This window comes from Centruroides vittatus, unplaced genomic scaffold (assembly GCF_030686945.1).
Source record: "Centruroides vittatus isolate TY-2023 unplaced genomic scaffold, ASM3068694v2 contig_1907, whole genome shotgun sequence".
Classification (NCBI taxonomy): domain Eukaryota; kingdom Metazoa; phylum Arthropoda; class Arachnida; order Scorpiones; family Buthidae; genus Centruroides; species Centruroides vittatus.
Window position 1 is genome coordinate 4,204 of NW_027121173.1, and position 22,593 is coordinate 26,796.

The 22,593-nt window shown below is 36.8% G+C and overlaps 1 protein-coding gene across 1 annotated transcript; it reads left to right on the forward strand.

The window, feature by feature from the left end:
• Positions 1 to 1,085: 1,085 nt before the first annotated feature.
• LOC136970298 (soma ferritin-like) lies at positions 1,086 to 1,764 on the forward strand. The gene has a single exon (XM_067264711.1). The coding sequence runs from the start codon at positions 1,086 to 1,088 to the stop codon at positions 1,761 to 1,763; it is 678 nt and encodes a 225-aa protein (XP_067120812.1). The 3' UTR covers position 1,764.
• Positions 1,765 to 22,593: the final 20,829 nt, after the last annotated feature.

Below are 22,593 nucleotides of genomic sequence, written 5' to 3' on the forward strand. Positions count from 1 at the left end.
GTAGCCCATTATTTATGGTCGATATGTGACAACGAATAATTGCCGGAGGCCGGACGGCCGAGCGCTCCGGGGGACCCGGGATGAAAAAATCCCCGGGAATTTTTCGTGGGGTGCTCCGACCGGATACGTCGGTGCCCGTTTTCCGAGGACTCTCCCGTGGAAAAGTATTAAATTTTTAGCGCCATCTACGGGAGATGGGCTTAAAAGATGGCAAAATCTAGGATAAGAAGGCAGAAAACTTTACACCCAGATTTATATCTTCCACCACAACATTGTTCTACGTCCGTTTATGTATAGGATAAATGTTTTATTGTACGGTGTGAAAATAGACGAATGTCCGAGCCATATATCTTCGGAGTAACTTTTTCTGCCTCTTACTCTATTCGCGATTTTATTTCCTTTGGAAAAAGACAAGAAAGTAAAAATCTCGATGCACGTTTTTCACTAAAGTAATGCAAAAACTTTTACGTTTATTCTAGTTTACGAAGAACTGAAATGTTTCCGTCGTCCTTTCTTTATCCGAATATCGTTATTTTAATAAATGTTTTAAAAACGACACATCCAGTCCTTACGACTATACGTTTTTTTAACATTTACACGCTTCTACGTCAGATATTTAAGTTTTGGTTCGACACGTCAGACTGGCCATGACTAGCCTGTCAGAATGATAAATAATAAGGAGAAACACGAAACGAAAACTAGGTTACAATTTAACTATCATTGTTACGTTTATTAACAAGTGTCGACGAGCGGAAGGGCGTGTCCAAGTTTTACGGTAATCTATATTTTCCGCCGTGTCCTAGAGAGTGTGTACGAAAACATGAGTGCGGATTGGACAAACTAGGGGATGCCTTCCTCCGGAACTTTTTAGTAAAAACCGGCCACTCGTTAGGTGTTATAAATGTACGGACTCTACGCGGCCAACCGTTAGCCGGGCAGTATTCGGTGGTTTTATCCACTCCGCCACCGGTAGGCCAACAAATAATGAAATAGTAAATGTAAATGTATTGTTTCTAGTATAAACAATAACTTATAAACAATATTATTAACAATAACTACATTAAAAGAAATAACTTTACTAAGCCATGGCAGAAATTCGGATTGGCGTGAAACAGAAAATTCCTAAAAGCACGGACGATACAGAAAATAAAGATGCGGATGCATCGAGCGAATTGGAAAAAGACGGAAGTCTTCAAAACAGCCGAAAAGACGGCGAAAATAACCGGAGAGGGAAAAGTAGTTCGGTAGAAAGTCTGGCTCGACAGAATTTTCCCGAAGAGTGCGAACACGCCATCAATCGACAAATCAACGAGGAGCTGTTTGCCAAATACACGTACTTGTCCATGGCTTATTACTTCCAGAGAGACGACGTAGCACTCGCCGGTTGTTTCGGATTTTTCAAACAGTGCAGTGACGAAGAGCAGGAACACGCCGAAAAATTCATGAAATACTTAAATGACCGAGGGGGTCGTATCGAACTCGGAGACATAAAAAAGCCGGTAAAGAACGAATGGGGATCCGTCGTAGAGGCCATGTCGGAAGCGCTGAAGTTAGAAAAACGAGTTAATCGGTCACTTCTCGACACGCACAGCGTTGCCAGCCGGTGCGGAGACGTCCAGACCTGCAACTTTCTGGAATCCGAGTATCTGCCGCGACAAGTGGAAGACATCAAAAAGTTGGCAGATTATATTAGCAGTCTTAACCGGGTAGGAAAGGGGCTCGGAGAATATATTTTCGACCAGGAAACACTGGCGGGCAAATAAATTCAATTATTAGAAATACTTTTTTAAATTTTAAATAAATAGAAATTCAAATGTTGACTCTTTCCAATTTTATTCTTATGTAATCTATAAAAAGAAGAGATTATCTGTCACGCGCTTTCATTTTTTCCACCTGTGGACACTAACGACTTTTCTAAAATTCGTACCTTTTAAGACTTTTGAAACGAACCGTAACGGTCCGCGTGAAGAACGGGCTCGATTGTATTCGGGACAGACTGCCCATTAAAGATAACAGAGGTTACCAATCCTCAGAACCGAAGGCGTGTCCGAGTTAAATCCGATTTGTTCGATAACTTCGACATTGATACTAAGAACGTACGCAAACACTTAACTCGATCCGACAGACAGTTTATTATGAACGGCAATACGGACTTGGTCAAGTTCAATATCGTGCTTTTAAGTAAACGTTCGTTCACTAACATCGTTTACTGGTCGTTCCGAAACTTTTACTTTTTTCCGGATATTTTCGTATGCGGCAGTCACCACCGAACTTAGACCGGGCCGCAGTTAGCGTGTCATCCAACAGATAGGTTTAAAAAAGTAACTTTGATTCGTTGCACGAATGTTACATAATTCAAAACAAATATACAGTAATTAATCTTTATTTTGCTAAATATCAACTCGATATCTTGCAGTTTTAACAAGATCGAGCCAGTCGAACTCGAGTCACGGGCATCGAAAAACAGACATCCCCTGTGTCACTCCCGTCGACGAACGTAGACCAGCCGATAATGTTACAATTACGGTATCTCCGAAACAACCGATTATTTTAGCCTCGCTTTTGCCTGCAGTAATCCCGTGAATGATATGATAAAAATGATTTTTAAGAATAGTAAAAAACAACCGCCGTGCCGCAGCATTGGATGTAACTACAATATGAATTGATACGACCGGAAAGAATGTATCTGTTTCGACAACACGCGGAAGACTGCGAGAAATGCATTTCCGGTTCTATGTAGCGCGTGAAAAATCTTCGCTAACAGCGCATCGAAAGAAGGAACGGGTACAGTGGGCCAAAGAGCATCTATCCCGGTCTCGACAAAAGTGGCACGAAATTCTGGGGTCTGATGAATCAAAATTTGAATTATCGGCAACGGACAAAAGCAAACGTCTCGTTCGATCTGACAACGAAGCTAACGATCCAGCGTTGTTAAACCGCTCGGTCAAGTTTCCTGCCAGCGTCACGGTTTGGGGTGTACGTGCGCCATCGATACGGGTTAGTCGACGTTCGCGGATGGAACACTCGCTTCGGAGCAATACATTAACATTCTACGACAGTTTTACTTCCGTCCATAGCAAAGCTATATCCAAATAGAATCTGCATTTTTCAGCAGCATGGGGCCGCGCGTCATACGAGCGGAAAAACAAAACAGTGGCTGGCCTGAAAGAACGTAGAAGTTCTTCCTTGGCATCCAACGGCCCAGATCTTTCACCAATTGAAAATGTATGGAACATTACGAAGACACATCTGCGCCCTGGGACAGTCGAAGGACAAAGCTTCCGTCTTAACTATGTGGAATTCCATAACGGCGGACGAATGCGAATACCTGGTCGACAGCGGGCCGAAACGTATGGAAGGTGTTTTGGCCGCAAAGGTGATGCAATAAAATATTAAACGCGCAGTGGTCAACGTTCGTCGACGGTCTATGTTTTTGATGGCTGCGACTCGAGTTTGACTGGCTCGATCTTGTTAAACCTGCGAGATGTCGAGTTGATATTTAACAAAAATAAAAATTAATTACTGTACATTTGTTTTAGATTATGTAAAACGTTCGTGCAACGAATCGAAGCTACTTTTTTTAAAACCTATTTATTGGATGAGACGTTAACTGCGGCCCGGTCTAAGTTCGGTGTTGCTACTGTATACTGTCTTGGTCCCCACACTACACTTGCATTTCGACAATATGATAAAACGTCTCCGGGCTTTTATAACTATAGTCGGGGCGAGGCAACCTAAATAATATAAGTTGTCTCGATAGGGGTTAAATTCCCTTCGGTAGTGCATTACCAGTTTTTGAGAAATACAAAAAGTAACGAGCTGCAATTTTCACCATATTTTAAATTCATTTAATTTAAGTTGCTCTAAATTTTAGTAGTCTTGTTCCTATACATCATAATTTTCCCAATAACAGCAGTCATACGGGTCTAACTCTTTTCTGGACAAAATTCTTTAATAGAAATCAAACCACTTCCGGTTCAGATAGAAAGTTTGTATATAATGAATTGGGGTCTCCCGCCCCCAAGGTTTCTCGAATTTTATCTTCTGAATCCGTTCTCGAGATTAAGGAAGGACAGACGAACGGACTCCAGCAGGAATTTATAGGTCTGCAATTTGAAAATTCCAGCCCAAAATTCAATGGTTGTGTGCCTCGGTGTAAATCAACGGATTCGGGTCTTATATAAATCTCGATAGAATGTAGCTAAACTTTGTCACTTCTGATAACATTCTTTCTTAATTACTGTACTTGGTCCGTTAATACCGCACAAGACAATATTGTTCTCATTCAAAACTTCTCCTTTGATACTTCCCCAATACAGTAAAACCTGCGTAAATCGGAATCGCACGGTACCGAATACCACTGGGAAAAAGAGAGACGACGTACAAAAACTGGGTGGTGGAGGTGTCTCCAACTATCCGCAAGATACTTCTAAACCTAAACAAAGTAAACTTGAACTGGTCACTCTGCAGGATCGCGGACTTCTGTCCGGTCCTGCAGTGTTTTAAATGCTGTGGGTTCCACCATTCGGCCAAAGAATGTACCCAAACTGTATATACATGTAGTCATTGCTCGGGACAGCACCCTTTCAAAGAGTGCCCCAACAGAGAACTAGAACCAACCTATTGCAACTGCCGCCACGGAAAGCAGGCTAATTACAAACATAATGCCAGGGACGGCTCCTGTCCCATCAACAGGAAAATCAGGGATAACACAATTGCAACAACCGATTATGGACAATAACAATACTAATAAAATCCGTATTCTACAGAATAATGTGGGGAGAGGCATCTCCGCAGCCTCTCTTCTTTCAAAACAGCTTGAAAATTTTGACATTGTTTTGGCTCAGCCGTATTGTAGGAAAGGTACTCCCGCTTGCTTACCCACTTACTGTCCCGTTTTGCGTGGATCTCCTAAATACCCATGGGCACTCACCCTGGAACCGAACACTAATCTATCCGTTATGCTGCATGCAAATTTTAGCAGTGAATACATTGTTACCACAGAGATCATGATAAAAGAGGAAAGAATAACTCTTATCAACGTGTACTTCCCAGGAGACGCTGATACTATAGCATACATTGAACAATTACAGAGAATAGTGCACGCTTTCCAACATACTAATATAATAATAGCAGGAGATTTCAATGCACACTCCCCGATGCGTCTAACGGTATATAGAAATTTACCCTACATATGTAAGTTTATTCCGTAAATGCGATAAAACTCTGAAAAATAGGAAAAATAATTTATTGATTTTTGTTAATGTTTGGGGTAATATCTTTAAAATTTAATAAAATGGGATCATAATTTTGGTGTCGCCGGATTCTGTAATATGTCCCGCGTCTAATGGTATATAGGAATTTACCCTACATATGTAAGTTTTTTCCGTAGATGCGATAGACCTCTGAAAAATAAAAAAAATAATTTTTCGTTTTCTTTTAATGTTTGTGGTAATATCTTGAAATCTTAATAAGATAGGATCATAGAAATAATAAGTTGCAATAATAATTTGCAATAATAAGTCTATTGTTGGCGCGCGGAATTGTTAATGAATTTAATAAAAGCCAAACAATTTTTCGCGCTTATTCCTGGTGTTTCACAAGTCTAAACCATTTATTTACAAAACTGCTTCTCAAATTTTAAAAGTTTTATTCGAATTTCCATCTGAAACGGGCTGCATTTGAAAAAATTGTACTGTACACCTATGAATTTCCACTGTCGCCGCCGTCTGTCCGGCTGTCTTCCTTTGTAATCCGGAACAGCAGCGCTAGATAGATAAGTCGTGAGCAGATGTGGAAACTATAGGGTCGGAAGGCCCCGATTAAATATATACGAACTTCCGATGCAAACCGAAAGTCGCGTTATTTCAATTCAAACGTTTTCACTCAAAGGTGTTAGATAGACGTTAAAGGAAAAGTATGATGTACACGGATAAGCCACTGGTAATTTCAGGCGGAGAGCACATATTTTACCGTAAATTAATTTAAAATACAATTAAAAATTGCAGTTTACAGTTTTCGCCCATCTCTCTTCAGTCTATAAACAATAAAATTGTTTTCTAGCATACAGTTAATAATTTTGCTTTTTAAACAAAGATGTAAAATACGAAAATAACTTAACAAAGGTACAATCCGCCACAGAGTTTACACCGATATTTTGGGCCTGTCGCGATCGCGTAACATTGTTCTTTTATTTTTATATATGACGTCATCTATTAACATTCTGCTATTCAAATTAGTTAAGATATAATTATTTTTAATCGCTACATGTTCTACAAATTTCTGTAGATATACATGGTGTTGTAGAAATAAAATTTTAATATTATTTTTACTGCATTGCGATTCGGTATTTTTGAATTTAAACTCGAACGGATCACCGGTGTTCTCTTCCGCACTTAATATTCCGTTAATTAATTAACTCATCTGCCCGTGTTTTTCTGTAATCCGAGTACGGGCCACCGTGTAATTTCTTTACAAGATATTCTTCTAAGTAGAATTGCGAAAATGTACTAACGGTCTACATTTGCTCCCTCCCCCCTTCGGGTTTATGAGTTTTGAATGTAATTTCTAATATATGCGTTCTACTCTTTGATAGAATTTCAGTTGTGGAACACTCTTCTAGTTCTATAAAATCGTCATTCTTTCCCATTCGTTAGCAACTGAACTAAGTTATTCTGCTTTATCCGCCAGAAGAACAATTGTATTATTGTGTTGTAGGCTTAGAGAAACATTTTCAACTCCTTCCTGTCGACCAACTGCCGAAATTTAAATTCGAAGAAACGCGTAATATTTTTTGTAATAAATAATATATTTTGAGACTTGAATATTTGAAATGTATCTAAAATAAAATCAATATAAAATAGTTTTTCTTTCGTATTCAAATTTCCGTTTTCCGCAGGAAATTCTTCTCCAAATTGCCGCGGGCCAAGTCTAAATGCAGCCTGTCAAATCTTTGGCGACTTGTCGCTGATTTCTGGTGTTTACGATTAGAATAATTTCCATGCGTTTCTTCTTAAGACCGCTCTTGCGCAAGAAAAAGTAATGCGGAAAAAGAATACAGAAAAGTAATTCTATAGTGGTTCTGTGCGAAATATACATCGTGTCCTCGTCAGATCCGGAAAAGAATTTACGCAATCGGATATTATTGTAATGACGTCACGGCCGAGATGGGGGAAAACGTTATTGTAGCATTTAGTTGGCATGTCTGCGTGTCGATGGATGGAATCTCTTCTATAGACGATTGCATAAAATTCCGATTGCTCTTTTACTTCAAATACTATATTCTTTCGAAACTCTTTATTATGCAGTGGTGATGACGTAAATCTATACTTGATTGCTATCGGTGCAAGAAAGTCCTTTTCCCTATTGCGTAAAAGGAAAGTTAGACACGATTTTCTGCACTGGTTTTGTGGTACGGAGAGGGAAAATTTCTCTAAACACGTTTTCCGCAATTTTTTCCTTAACGTGCTTGCCACATACTCTCCCTTCTATAACGACTTCTGATCGAGGGGGAATGGTTGAGTCGTTTTTTGCTACCACCACTCTCTGGTCATTTTCCTTATGACTGCTCTTTTCTACAACTCTTCGCTCTAAATGTTTTTTGTTTTCTTTTTGTTTTTTTCTTTTACTCACTTTGCTACCCTTTCTAAAATCGTTTGTTCGGGTTATATCTTTAAAATCTTTTTGACATAGACTATCCTCTCCGTTTTTTTTGTCTTTCTATCATTGCCAGCTCGCTGTCATTCTTACTCGTGTTACATGGGTTATTAACATTATTATGAAGGTTCGCTAATCCCAGAATGTAACTTCGTTACCGGTAGGGAAAATAAGCTTCGCGTTTTTTATCGAAATCGTAAGGTCGTATTTCTCAATCACGTCTCTACCTAGGATCCCGTCATTAGGTTCTGTTATTTCGGGGTCCACTACATAACAATCGTGTCTAAAATTCAATTGCCCGATTCTAAATGCTAAATCGAATTTTCCGAGCGTCTCTATTGTGTGTCCTGTGACACTAAGTAACTCTACCTCTCTGGTTTCAGCTTTCTTTAACTCGCGTAAGTTCGAAAAGAAATCTTTTGATATCAAAGAAACTGCCGCGCCTGTGTCTATTGTTAATTTCGCTCTTTTATTTTCGATTTCACAGACTAAAGTGCAAGGGGGTAAATCTTCATTTATAAATTTAGATTCTCCGACACCCGATAAACAAGTAGCTTCGCGCGGATAATCTACTATTTGCTCTAAATCTCGACGCTGTTCTTTTGCTTTCACCGAAGTTATTCTACTTCCGTCTCGATTAAACCTTACACTATCTTTATTTAACTCCTGTGATACATTATTTGTTTGCCGAAGGCTTTCCTCCGGACTGGGCAACGCTAAGTATTTAGGAAAGGTCGCGTTATCTAAGGCCCGCTCGGCATTAGGGTCGTTTACGAACCAGCCTTGCGCGTAACGTGTCGGGTTAAAAGGCAAATATTCAGAGTTCTGATCATCCCTAGGTCCTATCTGTCTATACTGTTCTCGATAGGCGGGCATTTGTTCCCGATATCGCGGTGAAAACGGATTATTTATAACAGGAACCTGCCATTCTGGAGTGTTAGAGTTTCCTCTCCACTCCCCTCGATTGGGTGGGAGGAAGGTATTTCCTCCATACCAATCGGGTGGTGGGGCGACGCATAAATTCGACTATCTAACCAATTTGGAGTGGATCGCCGATAATTTGTTGGTCTCCATTCGAAATTCGGCCTAAAAGGAAATGAATTATATCCGGAGTATCGTCTAGAAGGAATCTGGGCAGAATAATTCACTGACGATCGGTTATTTGTAGGAAAACGCGGTTGTTGTAAGCGCTGCGCCTGCGCGAATCGGCATTGAGAGCTCGAATAGGTATTGGGATTACCTACTTCCTGTCTCCCTCGTAACGCGGGTGAAGGCATTCGTCTATTTTGATTGGATTCTCCTCCTCGCGCGCTAGTTGTTTGCGCTATCGAGGACCGATTGTCTAATCTCTTCCCTAACGTTTCTATCTGTTTAGCGATTTGACTTATTTTCGTTTCTAATGCATCTTCCTTATGGGGTTTTGTCTCGTCGGCTTTCGGTGGGGAATTTCTCTGCAGACTCCTCTACGTTTCCTATATAATTCCGCTGTTTGTTAGTCAATTGCTCTATTGTTTCCTCTCTTATCGCTATTTTTAACGCTTCCGAAAATGTAGCTGGGTCATGGGTCATTACGTTACGTTTCATTTTTTCATTTAAGCCGTGCAAGAATTGAATGCGGAGCTTCTCGTCCAATTCCTGTTGCTGACACCGTCTTGATAATGGCATTTTCTTGCTCGTTTGTCCCGGTTCGATCTACAATTATCGCGCTAACTAACGTTTGTAACCTAACGGCGAATTCTTGAACTCTTTCATCTTTGCGTTGCGTACACGCGTGGAATTTCTGTACCCTAATAGAATATGGTTCTCGGTCAAATCTACTTATCATTAAGCGTTTAAAGCTTGCGTACTCCGTTACTTCCTTCATTTGGAGGTCGCGCCACGCAAAATCTCTCGCTATCCCTGTTAGTTTACACTTAGCAATGCTTAAACATTGTCTAGGGGTCCAACCTGCTAATCCTGCGACTTCCCCTAACGTATCGAAAAAATCTGTTACGCGCCCCGCGTCTCCCGAGTAGGTAGGTATCATCCCACTAAAGGCTGAAAGGGCGCTAATTGAGCCGCCTCCTAGGTCGCGAGTCGGCGCTGGAAAACCTGTCTCTGTTTCCATGGTTCTTTCCCACTTTTCTCTCGGCTGCCTCAACAATTATTGTGGGACTGAAATTGTTTGCAATTGTTGCAAAAATAATCAGAAAAATCCCGCTTCCTGACACCAGTGTGAGGTTTGCCGAACGACTGCGTTAGTCAGAATGTCGCGCGGTCACGATCCACGTGTGGGAGTGAAAGAAACTCTCAAGAGACAGGTTTTCATTCGTAACCCGTTTATATAACAAAAGGTGCTTACAACTACGATACACTTTTATCAGCGGCGGCGTTCGAGTCTTCTGGGCCTTCTCTCGGAATCGAAAGTCCACAAGAAAAGTCCTCCGATGTTTCGCAGGAGTATGATGGCCCCGGGGCGCACTGTTCAGCTTCTCGAGGGAAAGTTCCGGACGTAGGGACGATTCCAATTACAGGTGACAAATCCAAGGGAGTGGGTGACCTTCCAAAAGAGATGTAATCCAACTGCCGAAGATCACGAAAAAAAACCCCGTCGAAAAATCGCGAGACAAAGCTCTAAGAGCCAAGAACCGAGAGAACTAATGACCGAGAGAACGTCACATCCCTTTTTCTCAGGGTTTTTATAACTTTCTTTTGAGTCCCAGATCGAACATTCCGATAGGTCGATGTCGACTTGCCTCCGCTCTCTAATTGGTCCCCCCCTCGTTACGCATTGTAACGAGATCGGAACCCAGGTCGTTGGATGAGTCAACATCGACTGACAATTCGATTCCTATCGAAGATGTTCGATCTAAGTACTCAAATTCATCTATTGTTTCAACCTGAGAAGAATGACTTTCTCAGAAATTTCTACAGACATGTCCTTTTATGGACACGTAATATTCATTTTTCGTTTTACTATTTTTTTCTTGTCTGACGGTTTCTTTTTACAACGTTAATTTATAATAACAACAATTATTATTATTTGCTTCTTTACAAAAATTAGAAAAAAAAAAGATTTTCTTATTTGCACAAATAGTAGGCCCACTTCCGAAGCTTCACACTACTTGGAGAAAGAAGCAATGACCAGAAATTTTTTAATATATGACATGGATCATATGATAGGAATATTGAACGATTATTATCCATTGGATGTGGAATCTTTGGAATTGGAGGGTTAACAGCACTAAGTAATTCAAATAACTTAACATTTTTACTATGGCCATCAGCAACTACCCTGAGTACTTTTAGACCTGCTGTCTCCACTGAATGAATCACATCTAAAGTTAAAGTATAAAGTCCCTGACCTTTTAAATCATTGATAAAAAAATATGCAACAGGAATTCGAAATTTTTTTGATAATCCTGAAAACACAAAACACAGGAGACTATTTGCTGTGACATGTTCAAGTCCAAGTTGTTTTTCCAGGCCATTCATTTTTACTGTTCCCGCTACTTCGTCTGCTTGCTTGTTATACTGTTGATTAGGTTTAATGGTCATTTCATCCAAAATAAGTGAACCTAATTTAATTGCAATATAGCCTAATCTCATTGAAGTTAGGGGTTGTGCAAAAACCGTACTTGTCCTCATTAAGGGGGAGTATATTTATTTAATTTTATTTGTATTTTAAAAAGCTGAAATTAAATGCTTTTCAAATACACCCATGTAGTTTTCAGCAATGTCTTTCTACCGTTTTTGAAATATCCGAGAAATTCGATAAAAGGAAGTAATATATAAATTTTCGAGGGTTGAAATTTTCCATGTGCTTTTTAGGGAGGTTTTATAAAAGCCACAAAAGATCATAATGGGAAGGGGAAGTAAGATTTGGGAAATATGGGGACACGTGGTTTTTGCACGAACCCTTACAGCATATAATAAAATAATTGCAAAAGTGTAGCATCAATGGCAAGTAGCATAGATGTTATAAAATTATTCGTTTTTCCTACATTATTTAATTATGGAGTATTAAATAAATCTTACCTTTTCTACTGACAGCTTTTATCCATTTTAAACGTAAACTCTCTTCCGCTGGAATATTCGTGAAAACTTGTTCCATCTTTTTTTGATTTATTTGATTTACAAAACGGCACAGAGCAATGAACCATTTTAAATCAAACTTTATAAAAATTTACCAATATCTTGATGTAAAATATTTTCAAAATTTTAATTTTTTAAATATATTATAACCACGTCTTTACAACAGAATTAGCATTGATCACTTGATCGAATAGTCCGGTCATCAGCGCTTCTAGTGAGGACTATGTGCAAACCGCCTCAGGAATCGACACACGTGTTCAGAGCAAATGACTAGGCTGTTTCTTATTGTAGGCTGTGGTATAAGAAGGTCAGGACACGCTCCCGTGATTCTTTGCGGCAGCGGCCATTTTGATACTAATCGATTGAGCTCATCATACGTGGTTCGTGCGTGAATCGAATATAATTACGTATATACATATTCAAAACGTTAATCAATGGGGTATTGTGTGGCACCTAATTGTAAAAGTATGTGTTCCAAGGTTCGAATGTTCAGATTTCCTGCAGATAAGCAGAGGAGAGCGAAATGGGTGCAGAACTGCAGACGTGCTAAGTGGCAGCCAACTCAACATTCTCAACTGTGTGAGGTTAGTGTATATCATGTATTTTTCTATAGGTACTGTCTTTGAGATGTATACGTGAGCTCACATTAAATTATTTGTTGTTCAGCTTCATTTCGAAGAATCGCAGTTTGAACTGAAAAGAGCTGACGGAAGGAAGCTGCTAAAATGGAATGCGGTTCCCACAATTTTCAATGTGCCCAATCCTCCTAAATCTATTACGATAAAGAGGCCTATTAGGGAAAGAAAACTTCCTGAAGATAGAAAAACCAATGGTAAAATTATTTAATTGCTGAGCTAGTTCTTTTTTCATCTGAAATAAAGATGACTGTTTTGTATGAGTATTCTCGGTGTTTAATAAATTGGCCGTTATCTAAAATCTTGTATGTTCAATTCTGTCTGTTTTTGCGAGAAATGTTATATAGCACGAAAAAATAATTATTTTAACATGTTTTGACTTATAATGTATTTTTTTATATAGCTCTAATGGAGTCTTCTGTGAACCTTGCCATGACAGAAAAAACAAGTGAAGAAGGTGATGAAAATACTTCAGATAAACTAATTGAAAAACTTCAGTTAGAAAACAGGAGACTACAACTGCAGGTAAATGTTTTATTTACATTTAAAACAATTTTAGACCAACTTTTATTTTGTAATGTGAAACATGGAGTGATATCTTATATTATGAATCAGAATTCTGATATTTGAGTAGAAAACTGACTATACTTTTATGTAATGAAAACAATAAAGAAATCAGAAAACATTAAATAATATTGCTGTTATCTTATATATGTTTAAATATAGCTGTATTAGATTTCAAAGATACTATATACAGTATATATATATAATCTATTTTTTAAATTTTAGATACAAAAACTGACTCAAAGGCAAGAAGCAACAGAAAATAAATTAAATTTATTTCTGAAACCGGATCAAATCCAATATTTGCAGAGAGTATCTGTAACGAACCCATATACTTGGACGAATCAAACAATAAAACAAGCAGTGCAAATTAAATGTGCAGTGGGCAACAAAGGTTATGAATTCCTTCGAAGCATGAATTTTCCTTTGCCTTCTTCAAGAACTTTAAATAGAAGGATTGAATCGTGCAAATTTTCTCAAGGAATTCAGTACGACATTATTGAGTGGTTAGGAGTTAAAGAGATATGTTGGGTTAGTAAGTAAAGATTTCACTGATTCTGATGAACCTGTAGTTGCAACACATGCTCTTGTTTTTATTGCAAGAGGCTTAACTTTGCACTGGAAACAAGTTGTGGCATATGCGTTAACAGGCAATTCAATTAATTCTCACAAATTATGGAATTTTGTGAAAAAAGTAATAGAAAGTTTGTATTTACAAGGACTTCTTGTGAAATGTGTAACCAGTGACATGGGCTCTAACAACACTGGTATGTGGGGGGTTATTGGAATCCATTCTATTAGAAATCATGTTAATTGTAAAATTAGGCATCCTTCTACCCAAGAAGAAAATGTATATTTTGTAGCAGATGTTCCTCACATACTAAAAAATATAAGAAATTGTTTGTTGGCCCAAAACATTTCTTTAGCTGATGAAGTTGTATCAGAACAAAGATTAAAGTCAGGAATAGTTTCAATGAAGCATATTGAATGTTTAATAAAACAACAAGAAGGAGGTGGGCCTGTTATAGCTCCTAAATTATCAAGGAAGGTAATTGAACCTAGCACCTTTGAAAAAATGAGAGTTCCACTTGTGAGGCATTTGTTTTCAAATGTAGTTTCATCTGCATTGCTATTCTGTATATCAATTGGAACCATGCCTGAAGAAGCCATAGCTACTAGTTGGTTCATTAATCAGATATACAATTGGTTTGAAGTTATGACAAGTAGAAATAAAAATGATTCCTTATGTAGAAAAAACAATGACAAAATTAACCATCTGAAGGAAGTTTTAAAGTGGTTCCCAACCTTAAGTTTCAGAGGGAAAAAGCATTGGAAACCAATCCAGACTGGTTTACAGTTATCAACTAGAAGTGCTCTGGAACTCTTTGAGGAACTTCATTCCAGACAGTTAATTGATTATCTGCTTACAAGCAGATTATCAACAGATTGTGTTGAGAATTTATTTTCACAAATTCGTGAAACGGGTGATAGCCATCCTACACCTGTAAAATTTAGACACGTTATTAGAATGATCAGTATTGCACAATATACTCATATGCCTAATTCATCATCTTACGATGTTGATGATGATGAATACTATTTAGAATTCTTCTCTAACACAAAACCATTACAGGAACATTCAGAATTAGAATCTAATTGTTGTCCTAGTAATGTGTCTTTAAATGAATTGCAGATGGCAGGACTTTATTATTTAGCAGGATGGGTAATTCATAAGCTTGTAAGAGAGTCAAAAATAATTAGTTGTAATAATTGCATACAATCTATTTGTACTGTAGAGCCTTCTATAACATTACCTCATGAATGGACCACTACTCTAAGTAAAGGTAATTTGGTTCATCCAACAGAGATTGCATTCAACATTGTTTGGGAAAGTGAAAAAACATTTAGGAAGCATATTAATTCATTCCTAAACAAAGACAATTTAAAGGAAAATCTGTTACAACTCACTTCAGGGTTGGTAACTCATGTCATACAAAATTCTTGTCACCACAGTATCAAGGATTTGTTAATCTCAACTTTTCTTTCAGTGAGACTGCATATTTTTGCCAGAGATATGAACAGTACTTTAAGTGTAAAAAAACTGTATGGAAGCAAAAGTTCATTTATGCGTACTTCTGCTGACCTCCAGAAATAGTTTTATTATATTTTTATCCTATTTTTATCTTGTGTGCTTACAGAGAAAGAAGTTATGTCTCAGATAAGCTCTGTTAAAAATATCATTAAATTGTGTTTAATATTATCCTTTTTGATTAAATTTCATATAATTAGGAAAATATGACGTATAAGCCTCTGTAAAGCCAAAAATGTTCATTAATTAAACGTTAGTCCAGTATTTATTTTTTAAATGCATTAATATTGTATTGGTAAATGCTTTAAAATAAAATTTTGGATAACTTCATTGTATATTGTTTATTATACTTTAAATTTTCTCTGATGTTATTGCATTATTTTACGAAGTGCCTATACACGTAATTGCATCAGTTTTAGCACCTATATAATTAGTTTCAATCACAACAGAAAATGATATGAATGATTGTTTCTTTTAAACTATTTGATCGAAAAGTTACAAAAAATTGGGGTTGCATAATCATCCGAAATTATTATTATATTTTCGACTGAAAATCAATGGATTTATGCAATTTTAGTTTAATTAATGTCGTCTAAAACTGACTGCTCGTACAAGTTTGCTTAAAACATGCGACTCAAATAGTCTCAAAATGGCGGCTCAAGAAGTAGGTCACGCGTGTCCTGACCTTCTTATACACTCTATAACAAGGTCAGGACACGCGTGACCTACTTCTTGAGCCGCCATTTTAAGACTATTTGAGTCGCAGACCTTGTTCAGGTAGAGTCCGATATAAACAGAGTACGGCCACTCTAAGAGCCGCCGCAAACTACAGGAAGCGAGAGCTAGCGTACGCTCGGTCGCGTTTCCAAGCCCCGCCTTTTTTCCCATGATGCTCTGGGCCATGTTTGCTAGATAAGCTACTCGGGCACGAAGCGGCCGCAAATTACACAACGTTTGCTCGCGTAACGTAGTCCACATGACGTGGATTCCACAGATGTGGATTGGCTATAGAACAAAGATTTTATTATAACCTACACTTGTAATCAGTCAGTTTTCGTTCCGAACTTTGAAACAGCGTGGGAAAAATATGCCTACTGGTTAAGCCTAACTAGGCTTAGGCCTATTTATAAATAACTATTTACTATTTTAATATACAACGTTTATACCATTTTCTTTTCAATACTGAATGTATTAATCATGTAATTTACGTACATCGATAAAATTCTATTATTTATTTTTCGACGTGTGGCATGTTTATGTAGTCATCCATTTTCCCCTGCTCGCTCTTGCTAGCGTAATGCTCTCGTTGTTGAATTCTGTGAACAGCGAAAGTACTCTCGTATCGCCACTCTAGCAAACGAAAAATCACGTGAGCAAGAAGAGAGGGGCGGAGCTTGGGCGGAGCCTTTGACGTCATCGGTTGTGCTAGGGCACGTTTGCTAGCATTTTACTCTCGCAAACTAGCGCTTTGCGAGAACAAAATGCTAGCAAACGTGCCCTAGCACAATCGATGACGTCAGATGCTCCGCCCCTCTCTTCTTGTTCACGTAGTTTTTCCTTTGCTAGAGCAGCGATACGAGAGTACTCTCGCTGTTCACAGAATTGAACAACGAGAGCATTCACGCTAGCAAGAGAGCAGGGGAAAATGGATGAATTACATAAACATACCACATGTCGAAAAAGAAATTATAAAAAAAATTATTATTAATTTATTTAATATTACAAATATTAATTTATATATTATATACTTATATAAATATTATAAATATAATATGAAATTATAAATATTATTATTATTATAAGAAATTATAGAATTTTATCGATGTAAGTAAATTACAAGATTAATACATTCAGTATTGAAAAGAAAATAGTATTCGCGTTTTTCATGAACTATAGAGGGCGCTGCATTTTCCACAAAATGGCTGCTTCATCTGGGTCGCTTGTACCTAGTATTGTAAAATTAATCATATATTATTGTCCGATATAATGATACATGCTGCTTGTAGCTGTTTATCGAGAAATTTTATAGTAGAACAATTATTGCTAGCGGGACACGTCTTTATGTGGTATCGAACAAGTGAGAGATCGTTCTATACATATTTGTGCCCTTTGTGTTAAGAGCATCAGCTTCGACATTGTCCTATCAGGACTGGATTTACAAGTAAAAAGCTATTTAAATTGTTGCTTAGGGCTTCGACTTTCAAGGGGCCTCAAACATTTGTAAAAATAAAAAATAAAAAAATTAAAGTCGAATTTTGTAATAAACATTTTTTAACGAACCAACAGTATATGCTTTACTTTTTATTTTGTGTAGTATTTCATTAACTTTTTTCTAAGAATTAATATAAGGTCTTTTTTTAAAAAAATTGATAAAACGAATTTTAAAAAAGGTTTTTAATTGAATGAGTATAAAAATTTAATTAAATTCAGTTGTAAAACAAGACCAGTGAAACCTCATCTTTTTCTTCCAATATCCGTATAAATCGGAGACATAATCTGATTTAATTCTTTTCTTTTTATGATTGACTTCTAAAATTGGGAAGGGTTGGTAAGGGGACTTAGAGTTCAGCTTAGGGCTTCGAAATGCTTAAATCCGATCCTTTGTCCCACACAAAATTACTGGCATTTTAACTTTAAGAAAATATCTTTTAAAATTGACAGCATAACTTGTTCATGTAAAGTTGGACAATCGGGACACCGCCAATTTTTAACAGTAATCCACTCTTTCAGAATTCGGAGAAGCTCATAAATATAACCGACCGATTTCCGAATAATCATCTATTTTTCGTGTGGGAATAGACGAAAACTTATATTAAGCTCCCGTAAGTCTTTGAAATTGTAATTTTGAACGCAACAGAAAGCTTTGCTTTTTCTATTCATCTTTACTGCTGATAATACACAAGAATTAAGCAAACGACCCAGATAGAATAGTTTTGTTTTTAAACACCAGAGGGCGAGCATCCGGTGAAAAATGCGAATAAACTTTGTATATAGTTTTCGGCTAGTTAAGCCTAGTTAGGATTAACTGGTAGGCATGTTTTTCTCATACTGTTTCAAAGTTCGGAACGAAAACTGACTGATTACAAGTATAGGTTAACCCTCCGGGAGATGACCGTAGTCCGACGTCATGGTTTGCAGATTTTTCCGCAAGATGGCAGTACTAGCAACTATGGTGCCATCTGCATGAGAGCATTAAAAAAGTATGGTAACTTAAAAAGTATGATAACTTTTTTTATTTTTCGTCTCCGATCCAAAAATAGGGTACCGTTGAACTCGTCTCGGTCCCCTGAGTTCAAATATATAATCAAAGTCCTGAAATTCCATAGGTGGTAATCTATAGTACATCCTTTTTTTTACATAATAATCGTCGCTATTGTATCGTTAAAAATTATTTCTTTATTTTGCACAAAATAAATACAGTACTGTAATGTATATTGAAAAATATAAAACAAAAAATATATATTCGGGTTACATATTTTACATAAAGTAGGCCTATACATTAGAAAAAAAAGTCAAAATTTTCTTTTGCTTCTCAGCTGACCCTCGTTTTCTTGCCGCTAAATTTCGCACACGTTTTAAAAACAGCAATTGGATAGCGTCGTTAAATAAAATTAAGCCTCGTTTAAATACTGACCTCCCTTTCATGGTCGAGTCATGTTGTCAGCTAAAACACGCAAAAACTTAACAAAAATAATATTAAAGTAGCTAAGACATAGCCAAATATTGTAGCGCCACATCACTAGCGGACATTTGAATTTGCCGACTAGAACGCGGTCGGTTAACCCAGTGATTCTCAAAGTGGGGGTCGTGAAAAATATTTGGGGGTCGCTGAAAAATTGATGCCAGATCAATTTTTTCAAATATTTTATAAATTTACTATGGATTCATGTTTAGAAATAACAGAAATAAAAAATATATAAAATAATTTTTACTTAAATAAATTGCACATATAAATAATAAAAATAATATAAATATTTAAATACGAGCCTAACCCCCTCCCTCCAGGATGTTTTTTGACACATACTTATTCTTCGGGGGTCCTTTGAAATTTTTAACTGCAGAAGGGGGGTCGCGGTCCAAAAAGTTTGAGAAACACTGGGTTAACCGATGTGACGGTTGATCGGGAGTCGGATAAACGACGCTCTATTGTAGTTGAAACTACAGTAAAGCATCGTTTATCCGAATCAATTGAGACTGGGTTGTTCGGATAACCGATTATGTACGAAAAAATACATTAATCTGTGCGATGTTAAAATTTTTCTCCGTTGCGTGTCGCTTCGTGTTGAATTTTCGTCGATTTTAAGCCTAACAAAAATTTTTATAATAATAATCGAGGCTATTGTATCGTTAAAAATTATTTATTTAGTTTGTACAAACAAAATAAATATATTGAAAAATATAAAAACATAAAAATTATACTTTAGAAGTAGGCATCTTATCCCGAATCACTCTATATGTTGCAGTCAAAACCAGTTTTTAGTTATGATGCGTTTTAACTACAGTAGAGCGTCGTTTATCCGAAAATCGGTTATCCGAACTCTTTCCAGTCAGACTGTGTCGTGCTGAATCGAACTTTTTTGATACTAGATAAATCTAGTAAAATGACGCTCTACTGTAGTTTAAAACGCATCCTAACTAAAAACTGGTTTTGACTGCAACATATAGAGTGATTCGGGGTAAGATGGTAAGCGGGGGAAGATGCCTACTTTTTGATATTTTCAAACGGTGACGTCAGATATTGTCATGTGTTCGTATGATGAATCGTTGGGCCAATATTGAGTGCGGAAAGCTGTAGTTGGCTACCGTTACCTCATTTTCTACATCTGAGAAGAACAAGTAATATAAAAAAAAAATTTTAAAGTCAATTCCTACTTAGGTCAACAAAGAAAAATTTTATTTTAGTTACTTTTTATTAAATAATTACAATTAATATAAATATGTATATACATATGACAGAATTACAATATTAAGTGGCAAAATAGAAAGAGAAATCGGAATTGAACCCAAAGCATAAAATTTCTTCAATTTTATTTTTTGAGAAAAATCCTTCATTCTAACCACTAAGCCACAACTGCTAACTCACTCTCGAAAATCATTTGGATAAAACGCCTACTTAGAGCAAAAATTTTCAAAAATTTATCGATTTTCGCAAGAATTGAACTCGCATTCTTCACCTTCACGTGAAAAATAATGAAATCCTTGCATTTTACCGATTGAGCTACTGCCTGTTGATTTCAATTTTCACTACAAACTGCTAAAACTCTATTTAAAGTATTAATTAATAATTAGGTTAATGTTACCCGTGGTATCGAAGATGGCAACGGGGAAATTTTTTCCTTAGATACTAGACGGCGACAGGGAATTTTATTACTTTGCGTAATGCGACAGATAATACAGGTACGCCCCCTAACGTTTAGATCACTCGGTATTCTACTTCGAGATTATCCATTGTTAATCTGCTTCCAGATTATCACTCGATAATCTCATTCGAGATTACCGGAAACGCGGCCATCTCGAACGTAGGGAAAAAAATTTCCCCGTCGCGTCTAGTATCTAGGGAAAAGATTTCCCGTAGCCATCCTCGATACCACAGGTAATATTAACCAATAATTAAATTTAATTAATGAATTAATATTTGAAAAAACTGTATTAACATCAAGTGTCATCCACTACAAGTTTAAAAAAATGTATTTGAACTTGAGTGGATGAATAAAAAGTATGAATTTAATAAAAGCAAGATAAGAACGATGTTTTTGTTGTGAAATGTTTCTAAAATCATTTTAAAACTAAAAGTTAAAATAGAATTTATTAAAAATTGCGAAAAACAATTAATGTGTGATGTAGTTAAGATTCTAAAGTTTCCATTGTGAGCTACCGCCGATCCCGATCAGACATGCTAGAACACGTGATTCCACTAGACATCTTACCCTGACAAATGGAAAAGATGCCACATTTTTCTTGGGGTAACATGCCTATTTTTTGTTAATTGAATTCCAATATGCTTATTTTAAATAAATTTTTGTTTTCTCGTTTTATTGCAGAATATGCATAGAAATTATATAAGGACTTTTCAAAAAGGTTTTTGGACTGAAAAAAGCTTTCAGCTAGCTAGAGAGCAGGTTAGAACGGGCGGAAACTTAACAATATTTATATACTGTGCTGTTATACTTACTATAAAGTACTTTGTATTACATATGCAATAAATTAAATTTGGTTAAGATATTCGGAAATTAATTTTATGCAATTATATTTGTTATCTTACTCTAATGGCATTTGGCATCTCACCCGAATAATAGGGGTGAGATGCCTAAAATGCCAGACAGTGAAAAAGTCGTCATTGCAAACACAATACATAATTATTTTTGACATACTCCAAAGTTTTATTTGAAAACCACGCTCAAGAATATATTTTTGTTAGAGGCCTCCAAAACTCAAATTATCGCTATAATTTCCTTCATAAGCAGAATATTAGGCATCTTCCCCTGAATCACCATACATAACTTTATTTCCCCAAACATATTTATGTAGCTAAAACTAGTTTTAACTAATGTTAAAAGTTAAAACTAGTTTTATCTAAAATCAAAACATGTACAGCAGTAAATTAACTAGAATTTACTGCTAGTCAAATATGAATTTGAGTTAAAACTAGTTTTAACTAGACAAAACAGGTTTTAACAAAGACATCCAGTATAAACTAGTCTCAACTAGTTAAAACGCGTTCTAACTAAAAACGGGTTTTGACTGTAACATATCAGCTGTGTTATCGGTCGTTGACGGGGATATTTATTTGGTGAAATTATATTTTCTTACCTAAAGAGTATAATTGTGAATGCAGAGAATTGTGTTACAGATTCATTATATTCCTATTAAAGGTGTGGAATATTTTCTAGAAAAACTTATTGAATAACCTCCTGATATCCAACATTTTGTTTTATCATCAGAAGCACAAATGAACAGATTTGCAACTACTAACACGTGAGCACGCAACATAGAGTTGGCCATGTGAAAAGCACTGCATCCCAGGCGAGTCCCACAACTCTCGGGCTTTGGCCTTGAGACTTGTTAATGGTCATTGCAAGGCATAAACCGACTGGAAATTGTAGGCGTTTACATTCGAATGGGTACTTTGTCGGGATTAATGGTATGCTATTAAATGATATATCTGTCCTTCAATTTTGAATGTTGGCATGAAATTTCTTTCAAGTATTTCAGTGGCACCAAAAATTGTCATTTGGAAAGAACTATTGTGCTTTAAAAAATGTTTAGTGTCAGGATGAGTCCCATTTAATAGTGACAGAGAAAGTTCGGGGGCAAGTACAACTTCCAGTTTAACTTTTCCAGAAGGGCAACAAATCCCCTGTGATTCATTCTTCCACTTCAAGCACTGCAATACCCACATTCTTTATCTATAGACCCAATATTAGCTGATGATGAATAGTCTAAGAGTGTCATAAATGAAAGCACTTCAGAGTTTTTTTGCGTCAAGGATTTGTCATTTTTGAGTAGGCATAATCTTCGCTCACACAAATAAATAAAACTCGCGTAAATTCAGCTAGGCCTAACGAATCACGAACA